Raw genomic sequence first — 20,746 nt, 5'->3', positions numbered from 1 at the left:
TTTTAATGGGGGGACTAAATTAAAATTTACATATAATTTACATGTAAAAAATTAAATTGCCCCCCTTTCCTACAATGTAGCTTTGCCCCTGTATTAGAGAGGGCGGAGCTAGATAAAATATTAGAAGGGGCAAAAAATATTTATACAATAAAATAAGACTAAAATAAAATTTTAAAGGGGGACTAAATTAAAATTTACATATAATTTACATGTGAAAAATTTAAAATTAGGAGGCCATTGCCCCCTTTCCTATAATGTAGCTCCGCCCTTATAGAACTATCTCTTACCATATATCCTTATGCAAAATTGGTACACTTTATGTAATAATGACATCATAATAATATAATATGCAAAAAAGTAAAATCTTCAATTGATAAAAAACATAACAAAGTTACTTTTATTAAGAGTCATTAGAAGGGTCATGATTAGATGTGTGATTATTATTATTATTATCAGATTCTTCATCATCTTTATTATTGTCAACATTTTGTTGCAATGAGAGTTCAATTAAATCAACTTCTCCTAAAGGTTGCTATACTTTGCAAGATATCGATTTTGACTTTAAATCTGGCACACGTTATGTCTTGATTTTAGAACGGCACGTCATCTTCCTCTTGAGTTTAAATCATACCTCTTGGGGTACTGCATAATGGATTTGACGTGCATTTTGTCTTGGAATGAATGGACCATATTTTTCATATGTCATACTATAGTTAATTTCAATGATCTTGTAATCCTTGTGTGTGCGTGTCATAAGAGCAACTAGAGCGATACCATTCAGAAGAGAACAATACAACACTTTTGATCAGTACACCAACTACTCTAACTCCAATACCTCTCTCAAAAGCTCCAAATCAATCATATTCACTTGACTAGCATCACCCTTAAGACAAATTCTAGTGTTGTTTGTTACCCTTCTTCAAACATGTTCACGTGTGATAAATTTCTTCTCGTTCACCTTCATCATGGTCCATCTAGTATAAGCCGTGTTCGGAGCTCCATAAATTGATCAGGTGAAGATATGTTATGTTGTTGCTTGAATCACGAATCTATTAATATTATTGTATAGTTGTCAATGATAATAAGAGATTTTAATAGCATATTTAATAAGTAATGACTTAGAATAATTGACCTTTAGTATTTTAGTAGTAATTAACAATTGCAAGTGAATATAACCATTCCAAAAAGGTGTTCGCATATTCAAGCATATAGTAAAATCTCTAGACTATGGGGTTAGGTTCTTCCTCCCCCTCCTCCACTTGGGTTGATTATCGAAATGCATTGCATGCTATCTCATCATGCCTAACAAAGTTACTTTCTCAAGTGACACCTCCCACACTGTAAGAAAATCGTTGAATACCATTGGATTTATAAGTGAAATAACAAAAATAATCCGTCAAAAAACCCAATGGTATAATCTTCGTTGGTAACTAATTGTCGTTGAATTTTTCATTCCAACATCAATTACCAGCGAATTCTGTGATGGATTCGTTGCCCAAAAAACTATTAGGCTACTGGCAAAAATTTTTCATCGGTAATTTTGGCATCACATTTTGTTTCGCGCTTACTTACCGTCGGATTTTTCTTCCATAAATGCGACGGTAAATTCAATTTATTTATTTATTTATTTTGTAATTTTTTGACACAATTAGTAGTCAAATTCTAAATAATAAAAATTAAGTAATAATTTTATTAAATATCAAGTGTACGTATAGAATAAAAAGTCAAATAAATAAAATACAATTAAATAATCTAGAACTAAACCTTGTTCACTACGGATCCTGGTAGTAGTCGTCGTCATCCCCTTAGTCCTGCTGAGGCGGCGGACTAGGCAGTGATGTCGGTGCCTCGCTAGTGGCACTGCTGTCACTAGTGCGGATTTACTCGTGGTACATCGTCTTTTGTTACTCCATCCACTAAATCCGCTCTATCTCCTACCTAAGCTCCATCCTGAGGAAATCTGTTCCTGACATGCACGCGAAAATCTTGTTATACCTCTCTCAGACTGCTGAAGTTGCTGACTTGTTGTTAAAGGCTTTGGGTTAGATTATGGACCTGCTCCCTCAAGTCGACATTGTCATTGGCTTCAATAGAGCTAGTGGCAAAGGCGGATGAAGCCCTCAATGTGGAGGTGTAGAGGTTAATGGTGAAGAACGGTCCCAACCCATATACGTGATTCTTATACAGTTTAGATTCGCTCTCACGCCAAATTGTATCAGGATCGACAGCTGAATTAGCGGAGTTGTTGCCGCCTTGTCTAGTATGCTAAGATTATTAGGTTGCGACCTCCAATATTTACGTGTAGGACTCCTGTGTAACCCATGTTATGATTATAATGACAGTTAATTGAAAACTTTATATGACATGATGTTTACCCACATAATGATTCACAGATCGCTAATAAGTAAATAAATGTCTCCTTGTTCTCATTCAAGGTATGAGTATATTTGAGGGTCTCCACCATCAACACATCATGATCCAATGACTTAGACTACACATATTGAAACATTATGTTAAATCAAGGAATAATGACATTAAATGTCAAAGACAAAACAAACTTAATAACAAAATGAAACAAGTTACATACCAACTTGACCTTTGTCTTTATGAAACAAGTTACATACCAGTACACTTCGATGACCTGACAACGATGCTTGAACCCCTCACCAGTCTCCCAATGGACATACAGTGCCTTCTTAATGTCCAGGCGGAGCCAAATAGTGAGGTGGACATGCCTCTCACGTACGTCCTGTATCATTTGCTGAAGCTGCCTAGCCATCTGATGTCAAAGATCTTCCTGATCATGGCATTACGAGTCTTCTTCCATATAAATTTTTCCTGTACAAAGAAATATTTAGCACTAGTTAATTGAAATTATATAATAATTAAACAAAATAGAAGATATAAATTAGCTAAGGTTTGAATATGTTGAGTTTTTATCACCCACTTCTAAGGTTTGAATATGTTGAGTTTTTATCGCCCACTTCTGAAACTATTGCTCTTTGGTCTCAACAAGGATCTTCTTGTAGCTCGGGCATTGGTGGTCGTATATCAGTTTAATGACATTAGTACACTCCTTTGTACATGCATTATTATTTGGCGCAAACCTATCAATGAAAAATTTAAGATTAGCAAACACATATGTTGAATAAGAATGTCAAAATAGATTGCATTTAAAAGACATTAAAATAGTACTTACGCTATCAAACCATCAGGCCAAATTGTCATTTAATTCGTATGACGAACAGTGGTGGAGGGCATTTGGTTGGGATCTGCAAAAGGATTCTGGCACTGCGATGTCTATCACTGGAGGTGGCATCGTCATCGAAGTAGTGGGCTACTGAGCAGGTGGAGGTGGTGGAGGAGTCCACTCTGATGGAGCAGCCAAAGACTTCTTGGTAGCAGGGGTGGCGCAATAGAAGGACCCACGTAGTTGGGGTTAGGAACCATGATGAATGGCTGATCCTGTGCACCCATTGCTAGTGACATCCCAGAAATTGTCACAATAGAGGGAGATAAATGAGATAACCCAGGGGTACCAATAGACACCCTTCCTCTATCCCGACCACGAAGTAGATTCGTGACACCTCTACTTGTTATCATGTTTGTAAAGAGCATACCAATTAACACTAATCACAAAAACAAAACCATAAAACAAGAATTTGCATGCAGAAAAGCATTTTTTTAATACTAATTCCTGTAGACATGAAGAATTTTCTAAATCTAAAGTACCTCTAACAATGTTAATTGGAATTAGTTCAGATTCAAAAATTACTTAAGATATAAGAAGTCGAGTAGGAAGAGCTACGTTGCGGAGCATATCAAAATTAAATTCAAATTTGATTCTAATTAGACTTCTTATCTTTAGTAGTTTAAATCAAATTTGAACTTATCTATGAACTTCAAATCCGATTAAAAGACTTTTGTTTTAATTTCATCATTCATTTATATTTTGGTTTTTTAGAAATTTCGGTAGAGTTTCATCTATAATTAGAAGCCTCCTCTAAATTTAATTTTCATTTTTTTTACAAACTAAACAAGAGTTTTAATGAAAATTCGACAAAATTTTTCTTATTTCAGTGACCTCAACAAAAAATATTTATCAAATTTTTACATAGAAAATAGTTGCAAGCATTAATTAAAACAAACACGCATTTTAGCAAACATCAATTTCTAGTCGTTCTAATGTGCAACCCCTTATTACTCCGCAATTTTCCATCAAATAAGGGTTTTGAAAGGCGTCACTAGGCAACATTCTCTCACTTCTGTCTTAAAACTACATCTCATGAAAAGTAAGTTTGGCATAAAACTTAAACAATTATTATATTCAGAGATATAAAACCAACATGGAATATGGCTGCACAAACTACGAAAGCGGCAAACTCCAATTGGTCTTAGATAAAATAACACTGTCCTAATAAAAAGATAACTTATTAAAATCACAAGGTAAAACTAATTTAAAATCTAATTTGAAAGGAATAAATAAAACTCAACATTGCAATTAATGAAAAACTAATTCTAATTTCACCAAATTAACAACAGACATAACAAAAATAAACGATATAAACTCAATGCAATTGAAAAAAACTCATTCACTAGACTCAAATAAAATTTTTCAACAGCTTATGCACTCTTAATTTCACTATCTAACCTAATATAATATTATTTAATTTTTAATTACACTAAATTAATATAACAAACCCTAATCACACACTTCACTAAAACAAGTTTAATAAATAATTTAATAAAATATATAACAAAATCCTAAACAGACAAAAAATACAAAAACTATAGAAAAATTACTTTTGATAGTGGTTGCAGGATAGTGAAAGCTTGGTGGTGACATGAGGCGGCAATCACGACGACAAGGTGACTACCTCCAATGGTAACAGACACCAACAACGGCGGCGGCGATGATAGCTCCAGGTGGTGGCGACAACAGTAGCTTCAATGGAGTAGCAGCAGGGAGATGAGAGAGAGAGAGAGAGATAGAGAGAGAGAGAGAGGTGAGAGTGAGAATAAGAGAAGAGAGAAAGAAAGAGAAAGAGTTTGCAAAAGTAAAGGGAAAAGGTTTCGCATTTGAATTTTACCCCAAATTTACCGTCGAATTTACCTACAAAAAAATCCCACGGTAAGGTGTTCTTCGTTGCGTAAACACCACGTTTCACTAATCCTGTTACCGTCGTTATTTTCTGATGAAAAATATGACGGTAAAATTGGCGGTGATAGAATTGATTTTTGTGCTTGTATTTACTGTCAAATTTAGTTACAGAATTTTTAGTTCGACGATAACTTATTCAAGGGAAGATTTTTTACTCGTAATCATTGAAAAATCCACTACTAAATCTACCAATAACGTCCGTCACTAAATCCAAAGGTAAATCCAACAGTATTTAACGTTGTTTTTTGTAATGCCAACTATGTCATCATTATACGAATATCCTGAGTTACTTTCATCAACTTCCAAAGTTCTTTCACCATTTTGAGCCTAAATCCATTTCCTAAACATTACAAAAGTGATACTTTATCCAATAATTTATTTGAGTAGTAAAGTACTAAATTGATCACGAAAGAATACGACGCTGATAAATCTAACTATACAAAAATTAAAATTAACGTGTACTCATAAAAATGAAATTTGCTCAGAAAACTATTCGAATTCTAAAAACCATCTAAAACCTCTTGTAACTTAAACTATGTATCTCAAACCCTTCATCATTATCACTGTAACCAACCTCCAGCCACCACCATGTAAAGGCCACAAAAAGCTTCACAACTTTAACACTCTTCATTTTCATTGCTTTTGCATGTCTCAAAAAATTCAAAATAAATGGCTTGTATATAGAAATCATACAACAGTAAAAATTTCTCAAGGTACTAAATTTGGTTTCACTATTAATATCCATTTTATCAAAGCCAGATTTGGTTCCATCATTAATACTCATTTTATCAAGCCTCAAATATTGCTTGAAAATTTAACAACTTTATCATCATTGATAATCATCAATATCAATGTAATGTTTATTTGACTTAAGATAGCGAGAGGGATGCGGTTAGAAAGAGATTCAAGATCATACAGTGATCTACCAATGAAGAGATTTTCAGTTGCCTTGTTCAAAAAAGAAGGTAAACAAAACGCAAACTTAGAAACAATATTGTAAGTTAAAGACATCTAAATGGATAAAGAAAGTTGTGTGTTTCTTCCAAGGCTTAACTCTCTTATGATGATTCCCTTGACAAATCCAAAAAGCGGTGAAGTTTGAAACAATTTAGTGTTGGCATAGAGATATTAGAGGTGGAGTGGATTTGGAGTGGTGGTAAAGTGTTAGTAATCGAAAGCGGAGTAACGTTAGACTTTTAGGGATGGTTAGATTATGTTATGTTAAAAGGGATAATTTTAAAATTTTGAATAATTTTTTAAGATTTGAATAGTTTTGTTAAATAGAGTTCATCTTTATGAGCATAAGTTAATTTTAATTCTTTTATGGTCAGATTTGTTATCATCATTTCTCATTAGTAGTTTTCGATTAGCAGTACTACATGAACAGCAAATATTATTATTTTTGACCAGCATTTGGTCAACAATAATTTACACCCATATTTATAGACGTTTTGCACACAAAAAAACATAATTTTGTTATATCAAAAATAATATTTTCGACAAAGATGTTATTGAACTCTTTGACAAGTAAATTCGACGAGTTTAGACTTTGATCATTGCCAAGTGCCAAAAAATATTTTGATCCACCTCCAAATACATGTTAGAATTAACTTTGGATTGGAGCCAATTAGGTGCTCCGTTAAGTACTCTCTATTAGTCGATTGGCTCAAGTGTGTAAGTCGAAGAGACAGACTCGACGGAGGCCAGTTGTGTCGAAGAAGAGGTCATCAGGTCTTCTCAAGACATCGAGATCAAGGCTCGATAAGTACTTTGCAAAGAACATAGTACTCGTCGAAAGGGATTCATCGAGGAGGGAAGTAAGGTTGATCGACAAGTCTTATCGAAGCAGAGCGATAAGTGAAGATAATTGATTGTTGTTACCCATGTTGTACAAGTGAGCGGGAATGATTATTCAAGAATTGACGCACGTGGAAGTTATATTTTAATTTGATTGGTCGAAGACTTCTATAAATAGGTGACAGATCGAAGAATTAAGATTTGAAATCTTTTCAGAGAAAACACTCACACTCACTTACATCCCCAGCGACTTTCTGAGTCAGTCAAGAGTCTTTTTCTTTGAAGAATTCCTTCCATGTCTTTACTTTTCATTTAAATTTCCTGTAACTTTCTTTCCATGCAATTTATCTTCTTTGCTATGTCATTTTGTTTCCTTTAAATTTAGCAACTTTTACTCTTTTCCGTCTTTACCCTTTAATTTACTCTTTACTTTTTCAAATACTTTTCCTTTCTGTAATTTGATTTCCCTTTTATTCAAGTTATTTGTTTTATTGTTCATTTCAAATTTCTACAAAGCTTAGGTATTTCTTCTTCGTCATCATTATCAAAGGCATGGATTTTGATGCAAATAAAACTGGTACTCACAAAGAGGAGTAGGTTTCACTCCCAAACCACTAGATATCGAACCACGTTCGATTTGTTAAAAATTGATAAAATAAATTGGCACACCCAGTGGGACTATTTTAAAATTTAATTGTGTCAAAATTTGTTGTTTTCAATTGTTGCATTGTGCATACAGTGTTGATGTTTGGTGCATGCAATTAAGAAGTGGTAGAATTATTACCATGTTTGAAGAAGTTTCAAATGGCAATGCAGAAGCAAGTAATAATGCCCCAATAATTGCTACACAAACTTCTACAAATTTGATTCCACATGCAGAGTATAATTCTGGGTAGAATATTGCAGTTATTGATGCAAGTGTTGGCGGTAGTGGGCGAAATCCACGCCCTAGGATCACCCCAGTACAGAATCAATCACAAGTAACCGCAGGTTGGCCTCCATTTGGCATTTTTCCTGGCTATACGCCTTCTATGGGCAGTTACACATTTCCAGTAAGATTTGGAGATGTGCCAGTTACGATTTCTAACCAACCTTGTTTTTCATATCCTGACGTTAGTCGAGATTATCAAGTGGGCTCTTCGTCGAATAATTCAGGATCGATGGTTGAGTTTTGACAATATATTGATGAAAGCCATCATGATTTAGTCAACCTGTTGACTCACCAGATGACTACTATATTGAATCCTATTCTGGCTGACAATGAGTCAAAATATGATCGACTGGTTAAACAAGTCGAGAGAATTGTCCAAATTGTCGATTATGATGAGAGGTAACCTATTCCCCAAGATTTGGTAGTAGACCAGGAGAATGTAGGATATAATGAGTAGAATGTATTTAACAATCCTGAAAGGGAAGAAAATACCCCTTATCTCATTTGATGAGATCAAAATGCTGATGAAGTTTTGAATAGACTTCACACATAGTGTGGATATCAATCCCCAGTGATAAGGATCGTCGAGGATGTTCTCAATAGAATGGATATCAACGTGGGTCTCATGCATCAACCATATTTTGTTTCTGCTTTCCCTGCTGTAGTACAAACGACAGAAGTGCCAGGGGGTGTAAAAAATCCCAAAATAATTACAAAATTTGCAAGTGAGGCTGGAGAATCAACTGTCGAGCATATAGCTCGCTATATGGTCGAATTAGAAAATTTGGCAAATAATAAAAACCTGAGAATAAAGATTTTTCCTTCTTGATTAACAAAAGATGCTTTCATTTGGTTTTCAAATCTAAGACCCAATTCGATTTTGACGTCGGCACAATTGGAACATGCTTTTCATGTTCAATTTTATAGGGAAAAGTTGAATATCTCATTGACAAATATGCTTGCAATAAAACGAGACGATGGAGAATCGATAGATGAGTATATAATTTGATTAAAAAATACTCGCAATCGATGTTATGTGTCAATCCTTGAAAGCAAGATTGTCAAAACAATCATCAAAGGTCTTGGCTTTTATATGCGTTAAAAATTACTCAATGTGCATATTCCTTATTTAGCCTATTTGGCTGAGAGAGTTTGACAAGTTGAAACAATAAAAGAAGAAAAGAAGAAGGAAAGAGAAATGGTTGAATATGAGTTTGTCAAAAATAATATGTAGTGATGATAAGTATTTTTGCTTTTGTCCTTCTAGTAAAAAAATTATCAAAAATAATATTTTTGACAAGTTATTGTTGAATTCTTCAACAAGCCAATGTTCGACAAATTTGAACTTTACTAAATTACAGGTACATATTGGAACACTTTGGAAGGAGTTACGTACTCTATTAAGGTATGTATAAGTATGTCTATAAAAAGAAGTTTTTGAGAAGCGATTATTGGCAGTTGTTAGATATAATTGAGGAAAAGAGAAAAAAATCTTTATTCAACTTTGAAATTCTATAAAGTTGATCAAATTTCAGAAAAGAAAAGCTTCTCTGTTTAATTTTGAAAGTGTGAAGGTGGAAATAAAAAAAATTCATTGATCATATCATGATATTTTTGAATAATCAAATGTGACAAACTCTCTGACCACAATGATCCGAGAAGAAAAAAGAAAATTATCATGATTTAGGTAATATGTTGTCATAAAAAATTCAATGAGGTATCGAAAATGAGTACGGCTGAAAATATTCAACAAAATGTCAAAGATCCAATAGTTCAACAAACAGCCACTCCGCCTCAAGATGTCGAAAACAAATACTTGGGGGCATTTCTTATATCGAAGATATTTTTTTGATAAATTGAAAAAAAGGAAAGCGTCACTGAAACATGGGATTATATTTATTCATTTTATTATCCTTGACTCTTCAAGAATGGCATGATGCTTCACTAATATTTTGTCATGCATTATGCCAAAATATTTGTGAAAATTTGTACAATATATGAAGTTGATCAACTAATTATTTGGGGCCAGTTTCAAATTGATCAAGCCATTGAAGACTAATTGCGATAAAGAAGAGCTATTGGGGTTGGATGGATTAAGAATTGGCAAGAGTTTGGTGATTGAGAAAATGAGAGAATATCAAGAGCAACAGGCTCGATACAATTATTTTGGTCGAGGCCGTTATAGAAATACCATTTTTTCGAGATCGAATTTGTGGTAACCAAGGTAGTTGACAATTGCGTCAAGTTAATATTGGTGTTCTTTTTACCTCCTGATGGGGCAAGATCTTCTCTTTTAAATCAAATCGTCTTTTTAATGGCAAAGCATTGAAACTTCATTCTTAAAAATAGATTCAACTATGTTGATGAGGAATATTTTGAGGAAGAAGATGAAAAAATGGCTGGTACTGTCGTCGAAAACATTAAATAATAATAAGTATTTATATTTTCTTCTTTCTAGTTGAAAAATAAATACTTAGAGTTTAGACTTTGATCATTACCAAGTACCGAAAAATATTTTGATCAACCTCTAAATACATGTGAGAATTAACTTTGGATTGCAGCCAATTAGGTACTCCGTTAGGTACTCTCTATTAGTCGAGTAGCTCAAATGTGTAAGTCGAAGAGATAGACTCGACAAAAGTCAGTTGTATCGAAGAAGAGATTAGCAGGTCTTGAGACATCGAGGTCAAGGCTCGATAAGTACTTTGCAAAGAACATAGTACTCGTCGAGAGGGATTCATCAAGGAGAGAAGTAAGGTTAATCGACAAGTCTTATCGAAGCAGAGCAGATAATTAATGGCAGTTACCCACGTTGTACAAGTGAGCGGGAATGGTTATTCAAGGATTGACAACGTAGAAGTTATATTTTAATTTGATTGGTCGAAAACTTCTATAAATAGGTGAAAGATCGAAGGAATAAGGGTTGGAATCTTTTCAGAAAAAACACTCACACTCACTCACATCTCGAGCGACTTTCTGAGTTAGTCAAGAGTCTTTTTCTTTGAAGAATTCCTTCCATGTCTTTACTTTTCTTTCCATTCAATTTATCTTCTTTGCCATGTCAATTTGTTTCCTTTAAATTCAGCAACTTTTACCCTTTTTTATCTTTACCCTTTAATTTGATTTTCCTTTTATTCAAGTCATTAAGTTTTATTGTTCATTTCGAATTTCTGCAAAGTTTAATTCTTTCTTCTTCGTCATTGTCAAAGGCATGAATTTTGATACAAATAAAACTGATACTCACAAAAAGGAGTATGTTTTGCTCCCAGACAACTAAATATCAAACCACTTTCGATTTCCTAAAAATCAATAAAACAAATTTATACCTATATTTACCAGAATTTTATACTCATGAGTCAATACAGTTTACACGTTTTTTAGATTTTGCATACATGATTAGCAAAAAATATTTATTAAAAAGCATTTATACTAATTAAATAATGACTAAAAATACTAAAAATTGCTAACCCGTAAAAATATCTCTTTAAAATTTTATCTTTATTTGTCACCCTTATATAAGCTATTATTTTTCTCCTCCTATCTCTTTAAAATTTTATCTTTATTTGGCACCCTTATATAAGCTATTATTTTTCTCCTCCTATTTGTATGAACTACTCTAAATTTCTTTGCTCTTATACATGGGACGAGAGTACCTAAAAACTACTATAATAGTTTGTGAATGAAATTAATTAGAGAACCAAATATTTTTCAGTCAATATGAGTTAATTTTTTTTAAATTATAAATTCTGAATTTTAAATTTTAAATTTTAAAAAAATTAAAAAATAATTTTATAATAAAAAGTAGCCTAATATTAATTACTTAAAAATTCATTTCCTATATCTTTTCTGAATTAATAAGTATGATGCACTTTCTTTTTTTAATTTATGTTATTACTAATAATAATAATAATAATAATAATAATAAAAAAATGTGTTGAATGAAAATCTTAAAAATATCTAAACGAGAGAAAAAACCGAAAGATATTTGCAACAACAAAGGTAAGGGTGGCAGTAGGCAGCTCTATCTATCTCTCTCTGAATTCCCGATCTTTCTCTTTTCTCTCTCTGTCTCACTGTAATAACAAAACAAAAACAGAAACAAAAAACGAAAGAACCTCATCGACCTCTCTCTGTCTCTTCGCCACTCATTTCACTTACCAAACCTCACTTCGATTCTCATTCTCATTATTCCAATTCTCCCTCTCTCCCTTCTCATGGGTTGAACCACCGCGCTTCTCAATTACCCAATCAAATCACACTTACAATATCTCAATGGAGTGGGACAGCAATTCCGATCTCAGCACCGATGACGACGAACCCTTCCTCCGCGGCGGCTCCAACGACGACGAAGATTTCGGTGTCGGACCTATCCCTTTCCCGGTTCTCCAAACCGCGCCGTGCGGCTTCGTGGTTACTGACGCGCTCGAACCTGACCAACCTATCATATACGTCAACACCGTCTTCGAGATGATTACCGGCTACCGTGCTGAGGAAGTTCTCGGTCGCAACTGGTCAGTTTCCGTTGCTCTTTTTTCTCAATTAGGTTAGGTGTTCAATTTCTTGGTATTAGAATTCGGAAAGTAATCGAGGTATTCTAGAATCTGATTGATTTTCTTAGACTAGGGTAGAGCAGTGCGTAGATAAAAGCTTGCCTGATTTTTTTGTTCTTTTCTTTTATAGTCATAAACAAATTGAACATAAAGAACGAGTGCCCAATTACTTAAGAGTTTTGAGGCCTAGGGTTTAGCACCTTTTCTTTTATAGGCCTGGGGTGGCTGCAAAAAACCCTAGCCCTCTTGCTAGTGCATAGGATAAGGGAATTGTTGAATTTTTCATCCTTATTTTAGTTTGAAGTTTTATTATTGCTACAGAATTTATGTAGTAATTAGCTGTTGATGTTCCATGAATGACTGTTTTGAGTGCTAAGTAACAAGGGAGAGGGAGGGGGAGGACGTATCCAAATGGAATATGCTTATTCCAGGAAAGTTGCTCAAACATTTATGTCCAGAGTTAGGTGTATTTGACAGGTTATCGCATTTGTCAAATAGTTTTGATGTTTACTGAATAAAAATGTTCGCTGGACCATTTCTGCTCCACCTGGTTTAACTATCAGAGACCCGGAGACAGATTCAAAAATCTGAAACTGCCATCATGTCCTTGTTATATAGAAAATCTGAGTTTCAGGTACAATGTTGAAAGATTTGCGGGGAGCGAAGCTTTTGAATTGAAGCTCTCATTCACAAGTTTGTTTTTGAGATTTCTTGTTGGATGATGTTTTCAGTGGGCAAGAACTAGGTAGCTAGAAGGATCTTATTTTGTAGAATGCCTAGTTAAGTCTGGAGAAAATTGTAATGAAATTTCATTCTACAACTTTATTGAGTCATCACTCGTTTCCGGTGTCAAACTGTTTCTGTGGATGACAGACAATAACACTGATACCGCTATGACAGTTGGTTAGGGTGGTTGGATAGGAGGCTAATGCAGGGTTGTCAGCGGTGATTACTTGGGCTATGCATTGAGAGAGGTTGGTTTTTAGCGCTAACTGTTTAGGATACCAAGTCCCTGCCAACACATTCTGGCATTTATTCGGGTCAAATTGCACTGGTCACTCCTAATATGCCATTAACGGAGCCTAATTAGAGTTTAGGATTGTGTTTCACGTTTGGCTTTATGTTTTGGTCTATAAGGCGGTTGCTTGAGACCTTACATTCTCTTATTAGGGTATGTGTGGGGTTTTTCTTTCTGGCTACACTTGAAAAGTTTGAAATTGGTTAATTTTTGGCCCTGATTGTATTGGAAGCTTTCTGTCTTGGACTAAATTTTGAACAGCTATCTGTTAAATTAGAATGAATGATTGCTTTCAGTGCTAAATTGATTATGATGAGGAGGGGATATAATTCCTAATATGGGTATTTACTGAGTCTAACTACCGAGTTGTTTTAATTATTATATTATTTTGGATCCTTTATATTGAGAGGAGATGGAAATCTAAAACTTTAGGATGTTTTGTATGATAGAAATTTCTGTTTGATTGACACTTGGTGCTTCTTATTAAAAGCCATACTTCTTTCACCAAGTATAAGTTAGAGTCTGAACTTATTCCACAACACCTTCTTGTCCAAATGCTGCCACTAGAGATGCAAGCGTTACACACTTACACTACACTACTAAATATACCAAACAATGGCATTGACAAGGCATTGCTGCAGTAAAGATCTGGCTTTTTTCCTCCTCCCAAACCAACAGCACTAGATAACTGGGACTAATCCAAATATTGTTGACACTCTCAACACAGACCAAAAGTTCACATACTTATGAAATCTTTTCTTCTCGAGTTTTTACAAATGCATTAATGCTTCGTAGTTGAAATCTGAGTGGATACCGCATAGTAAGAGAAAATATGGTTAAACAATGTATTTCTGTTATACTTTTATCTGTAAGGGTTTAGTGTCTCATTTTTTGGGAACCCTCTGCTACGTCAATGAATTATTCTCATTTGAGGCTTGTTTAATGCTATGGCTCTTATGTAGATGAGTTGTGTTGCTATAGGATCGAGCAATATGGCAAAAAATAGTAATAATTAGATGGATCATTACCTTCCAATTGCTTCTCTCTTCCTATCTGATACAGGAGCAGAAGCAGCAAAATAGTAATAATTTGAATGAGATTATCCTTATTAATTCTTGTGGGTTCTGTTTATGGTTGGAATTATTGTATCATAATACTGAATTTTAAGTGTTCAAGTATCATTTTAATCCCCCTGGAGTTATGATGGTGTGTCAGTAGTAAGTTGTGTCTGGGAGTTTGTAGTTAGCAATTATAATCTGCATTCCCTGATAGTTCTAGTTTGAAAGATGACGCTATAAAAGCTAGCTTTTAGTCTTTGTATAGAGGGTAGCTGCTATTTCTTAATAATAAGTTAGTATGTAAGAAAAAGAGAATAAGTGTTGGCGTTATTACAACATATCTTGCTTGCTTGATTGGGTGTTTCAAATTAGTTGTAGCTTTGATCTAATCAGTTAAAAATATTTTGCAGCCGCTTTTTGCAGTGTCGAGGCCCATTTGCTAAGCGAAGGCATCCACTGGTGGACTCAACAGTAGTAGCAGAAATTAGAAGATGCCTCGAAGAAGGGGTTGAATTTCAAGGTGAGTTGCTGAACTTTAGGAAAGATGGATCTCCACTTATGAACAGACTGCGGCTGACACCTATATATGGAGATGATGAGATAACTCATGTCATTGGAATCCAGTTCTTCACAGAGGCAAACATTGATCTTGGTCCTCTTCCAGCTTCAACTAAGGAGTCTACTAAATCAGATCGTTTTCGATCCGTGCTTTCCTCATTGCATCCTCGTGAGGTGGGGGACCGAAATGTGACTCGTGGCCTCTGTGGAATATTGCAATTGAGTGATGAAGTAATTTCTCTCAAGATACTTGCTCGCTTAACTCCAAGAGATATTGCATCAGTTGGTTCTGTTTGTAGGCGTTTGTATGAGCTGACAAGAAATGAAGATCTATGGAGAATGGTGTGCCAAAATGCATGGGGATGTGAGACTACACGTGTTTTAGAGACCGTGCCTGGTGCAAGGAGACTTGGATGGGGTCGGTTGGCAAGGGAGTTGACCACACTTGAAGCAGCAGCATGGAGGAAACTGACCGTTGGAGGTGCTGTTGAACCCTCACGCTGTAATTTCAGCGCATGTGCAGTTGGCAACAGGGTTGTCCTATTTGGTGGTGAAGGAGTTAACATGCAACCTATGAATGACACCTTTGTATTAGATCTTAATTCTAGTAATCCCGAGTGGCAACACGTCCAGGTGAGCTCTCCTCCTCCTGGTCGTTGGGGCCACACACTTTCTTGTGTTAATGGTTCCCGCTTGGTTGTATTTGGAGGGTGTGGAAGGCAGGGCTTACTTAATGATGTCTTTGTTCTTGACCTGGATGCAAAGCCTCCAACTTGGCGAGAAATTTCTGGATTGGCACCTCCACTTCCTAGATCATGGCACAGCTCTTGCACTCTTGATGGTACCAAGTTGATAGTTTCTGGAGGCTGTGCTGATTCTGGAGTCCTCTTGAGTGATACTTTCCTCCTTGATTTGTCAATGGAGAAACCTGTCTGGAGGGAGATACCAGTGACATGGACTCCACCTTCTCGTCTAGGCCACACCCTTTCTGTTTATGGTGGTAGGAAAATATTGATGTTTGGGGGTCTGGCCAAGAGTGGACCACTGCGTTTTCGCTCAAGTGATGTATTCACGATGGATTTAAGTGAGGATGAACCGTGCTGGAGGTGTGTAACAGGGAGTGGGATGCCTGGTGCTGGAAACCCTGGGGGAATAGCTCCTCCTCCTAGGCTTGATCATGTGGCTGTTAGTCTTCCTGGTGGGAGAATTCTGATATTTGGTGGGTCCGTTGCAGGACTTCATTCTGCCTCCCAACTTTACATCCTTGATCCAACGGATGAGAAGCCAACATGGAGAATCCTAAATGTACCAGGGCGGCCTCCTAGATTTGCATGGGGACATAGCACATGTGTTGTTGGAGGGACAAGAGCTATTGTGCTCGGTGGCCAAACGGGGGAGGAATGGATGCTAAGTGAGCTCCATGAACTTTCCCTGGCAAGTTCTGTAATCTAGATCCTGTCAATAAGTTGCATGCTGTAGTGAAGGCAATGTGCTACAAGGCTTTGGTTACAGTTGTGACATCATTTGGAGCACAAGTTGGCGGCAAAGGTTTGTATTGGTCACTGATAACTCTTGAGAAGCATTACTCTTGTCGGAAAGTTTGTGTACTAAGTTGTTTGCACAATGCATTTTGTTGTATATGGTTGGTTCTGGCTCGAGAAGAACTTCTCAGCGAGTTGCATACCATGTTTGCTTTTTGTGAGGTTGTGTGAGACTTTGCCCTTCAGTATGCACAATGAATTATTCTTCCTGAATAGATTAATAGTGCCTGATAACAAGTAGGTAACATTTTAGGGTAACTCACTTGATCTCCCCCATGTTTTGTTCAAATTGTGTAATTGAAACCGTGACAAACAATAGAAAAAGGAAGGAAAAAAAAAAAAGTGAATGCATGTTCATAGTAACGTAATTAGGCATATTTTATGTTATGTAAGTCTACTGTTTTGTGTTTTAGAACGAGTCAGCTGACATGGTCTTAATTGGTTGTACTGCAAAAAGGTCTGAGATAGGGAACACTGCATATTGTACATATTTTCGTGTATATTGTAATAATATGGAGTATGATGAAAAGCATTTGTAATTTGTTTTTTCTTTTCCCCCCTTAATATGAAGACACCACTGATGAGTGAAATTTATAAAATTTGCCTCTTCGACATGAAACATATTTCAAAGGTTTTTATTTTTTAAATTTTTATTGAATAAAGACGGTAGCCAAAGGAATATATTTTTTCTACTGGGAAATCCACATGTTTGAGATGACAGATGAGAATTAAACAAGATTTTGAACGCTAGTAACCGGCGACAACTCAGAAAAACAAAATTTTTTTGGGTGTCTAAATAAAAGCTAAGCAAAGCCAAAATAGGCTAAAACATCTCTCAAGCAAAACAGCAACCTCTTCTGATGGTTCTAGCCACTCGGTGTAAGTAACATTACCTCTAGCAAGAATTTCGATGATTTTTGAGACAAGATCTTTATCTTCACAAAGCATTCCGGTTTGGAAACTATGGGAGACAAGGAAAACATCCAAAGAATCTGGTTTGCAAATGATCACTTTCAAACCACAGAATCTGGTTTGCAAATGATCGCTTTCAAACCACATTCCTAAGAAAGTACCAGTCCCCTCCATATGGCGAACTCAAAAAAAATCTTTTTTTGGTTGCTCATGGTATTTTCTTCGTCGTGGATCTAAGCTTCATTAAGGGTTTGTTGTTGGTCAATGGATTACTGCATATATAACGCAAAATTCGAACTCTCGCTACTTGTTTAAGTGAATGAGTGAAATAATCACTCGACTAACCCAAATTAGTTATGGCGAACTCAAAATTTGACAACAGAGGATCAAAGTCTTGCCATTGACACCTACTAACCAATTAATTTATTTTTCATCTTTTGGGTCATACGTACTTATTTATTTAAAGACCCAAAAATTAAAAATACGTATTTAGAGAAAAAATAGACATTCAAAGCCCGAAAGAGAAGTAGACTACATGCTTGTGATAAGCCTAGCGCGGATATGGAGGTCCCAATATTATGATGGCCCATAAAACAATCCAAGTCTTCTACTCAACAAAGAGTCAAAGACATTGATCACAGCACACGTGGTCTTGATTTATTGGTAAAATTCCTTGTCTTATAACAGGTGTATCCGTGTTCAAGACTTTATTGACATCAATAATGAATAGAAATCCTTAATGATGTGTTTATGAGTCTGGCTCTTTTATATAAATAAATAACAAAAATTATTATTTACCAAAATACGCATAAAGGAAAGTGTTTTCTAAAATGCGCAAGGCCATTTCAGGTGTGGCGGTGCACGAAATAACTCAACAAATTGAGTCACATCAGAAACAGCAAATATAAAATTACATATAGCAGAGACTACACCTACATATAAGCTTTTAAGTTCTAATAATAATGCAATTTATCAATACCAATCAAACATAAACATAATACCATTGATAATATACTGTTTTGGATTATAAAATTATCATAGCTGTAGTTAGAAGTAAGTTTTCAGATAAGTCTTTGTATATTGATTTACTTTGTTTTTTAACTAAATAATTATATATTACATAATAAATAATAAAAAAATATAATGGACAAATAATTAACAGTAATTCTATTAGTACAATTTATTAGTACAATTTTAAATTATGTATTAATTAAGTGCTAATCAATAATAATGTACTAATAGAACTACTGGTAATTATTTGTTCATTACATTTTTTATTATTTATTATGTAGTTAAAAAACAAAGTGAATCAATATACAAAGACTTATCTGAGAACTTACTTCTAACTACAACTATGGTAATTTTGTAATCTAAAACAGTATGTTATCAATGGTGTTATGTTTATGTTTGATTGGTATTGGTAAGCTGCATTATTATTAGAACTTAGAAGCTTATATATAGGCAAAGCTTATGTTATGTGTAATTCTATATTTGCTGTTCCTGATGTGGCCCAATTCGTTGCTGCTGTCCTTGATGTGGCCTAACTCGTGTGCGCCAATGGTGAATTGAGCTATTTCGTGCACGCCAGTAATAAATTGGAGTCGCAGCCTTTCAACCTGTCATTGCTAGTTTCAATTCGTGGCTATCAACCCTGAATTGGATTATAAATCCAATTCGCATGCGCCACACCTGAAATGGCCCTGCGCATTTTGAGAAGCATTTTTCTTCATGCGTATTTTGGAAAATAATACATTTTCGTTATTTATTTATATAAAAAAAGCCTATGAGTCTATAGTGCTGAAGTTTCAACCAATGTTACCTAATTATGTGCCATGCAAATATATTGTTGTTTTTTAATTAAAAAAAAAGTATGAGGAGTCAATGGAATATTTGTACAATGTGTACAATAGAAATTTAGGGAGTATTAGAGATATAACCATTATTGTTATTTTTTTCCATTAACTGAAACTTTTGGGATGAGTGGTATAGAGTTCGATCCTTAGTGAATTCCAAAATCAGTTTAACCTTTTGGGAAGATGTTTATTATCGCTAGTACTCGGATGGTTATTCTGGATAGTACAGGAGATGTTTATTTTATAAACTCAATAACTTATTGTACACATTGTACAAATAGTCTATTGACTCTCTAACAAGACTCATTAAAAAATTATGAAACACATTGTACAAATAGTCCTTTGACTCTCTAACATGACCCATTAAATTATGAGACATTGCACGCAATTGGCAATTCTAAGAGTTGGAGCATTTAAAGGTTATACGCCTTATCAAGTGTTTTCTAAGAGAAAAAAAAACATTAAGCGTCCTGACAACTATGATTAAAATTGATAAATTATTTTTATTGGAAGTTTTGTTATTTTTTAAAGATAATTATTAAGACCGTTTAATTTATTTTAATATTTTTGTTATTTTTTTAAATTATGGTGTAAAACTAAAAAATATTAATAATTTTAAATTATTTTTACTTATAAAATCTAAATAGAAGATATATTAATAATTAACGTGTCACGTAAGTATATTTTAAAAAAAGATTATTGACGGAAGAACTAATCAGTCCTACAAAATTAAATATCAAGAGTTGAAAAGAATTTTTTTTGTCAGAGACTCGAAGTCCTTCAAAAAAAATTATCAGGGATGGATATTTACCTGTTTTTATTTTTTTTAGTTAGATGCTTCTGGTTTAAATCCTAAATTAAGTTCAATATTTTTTTTAACAAGCTGATTTCAATATAATAAAGTGAAGTAATAGAAACTAAATAAATTAAAAATAACATAAGAATATAAAATTTATCTTAAAAGATTTTTGATATTATCATCAATAATTAAAAAATTCGCACGACTTTATTCCTTATAATTAAAAAAGGATTCGCTGATTATCACTTCTAAATATATTTTTTCGTTTTGAAATATTTTTTTATTTTTTTTATCCAAATATATATATAAAAAATAAAATTACATTCAATTTCTTTTTTTTATTTCTTCCAACCAAATAAAGCCTAATGTCTATTTGAGTTGGATTTTTGAAGAAATTTATGAATCTATCGCAAAATTACATACAGCAACGCCTTCCACAAAATAAAGAGAAATCGACAATCCTATGCCGGCTCATGACCCTCCTCATTTTTAGGTACTATTTCATTTGATATGTTGTTTGCATAAAGAAGATTCCGAGAATTGAAGTAAGCTAAACGTTTGTAAAAAC

The 20,746-nt window shown here is 34.3% G+C and overlaps 1 protein-coding gene across 1 annotated transcript; it reads left to right on the top strand.

Moving 5' to 3' along the window:
- The first annotated feature begins 11,892 nt into the window (after window positions 1-11,892).
- LOC107483813 (adagio protein 1) lies at window positions 11,893-17,146 on the top strand. Its single transcript, XM_016104431.3, has 2 exons — window positions 11,893-12,400; window positions 14,926-17,146. Exons 1-2 carry the CDS (start codon window positions 12,162-12,164, stop codon window positions 16,523-16,525), a joined length of 1,839 nt encoding a protein of 612 aa, XP_015959917.1. The 5' UTR covers window positions 11,893-12,161; the 3' UTR covers window positions 16,526-17,146.
- Window positions 17,147-20,746: the final 3,600 nt, after the last annotated feature.

Source organism: Arachis duranensis, chromosome 4 (genome assembly GCF_000817695.3).
Source record: "Arachis duranensis cultivar V14167 chromosome 4, aradu.V14167.gnm2.J7QH, whole genome shotgun sequence".
NCBI lineage: Eukaryota > Viridiplantae > Streptophyta > Magnoliopsida > Fabales > Fabaceae > Arachis > Arachis duranensis.
The sequence above is the reverse complement of the archived record's forward strand: the minus strand, read 5'-3'. Positions and strand labels throughout refer to the sequence as shown.

Excerpts from the sequence above, each read along its gene's own strand:
- LOC107483813 (XM_016104431.3), top strand. The coding sequence starts at position 12,162 with ATGGAGTGGGACAGCAATTCCGATCTCAGCACCGATGACGACGAACCC. Across the intron at positions 12,401-14,925 it reads GAAGTTCTCGGTCGCAACTG|CCGCTTTTTGCAGTGTCGAG; the intron begins GTCAGTTTCCGT and ends AATATTTTGCAG.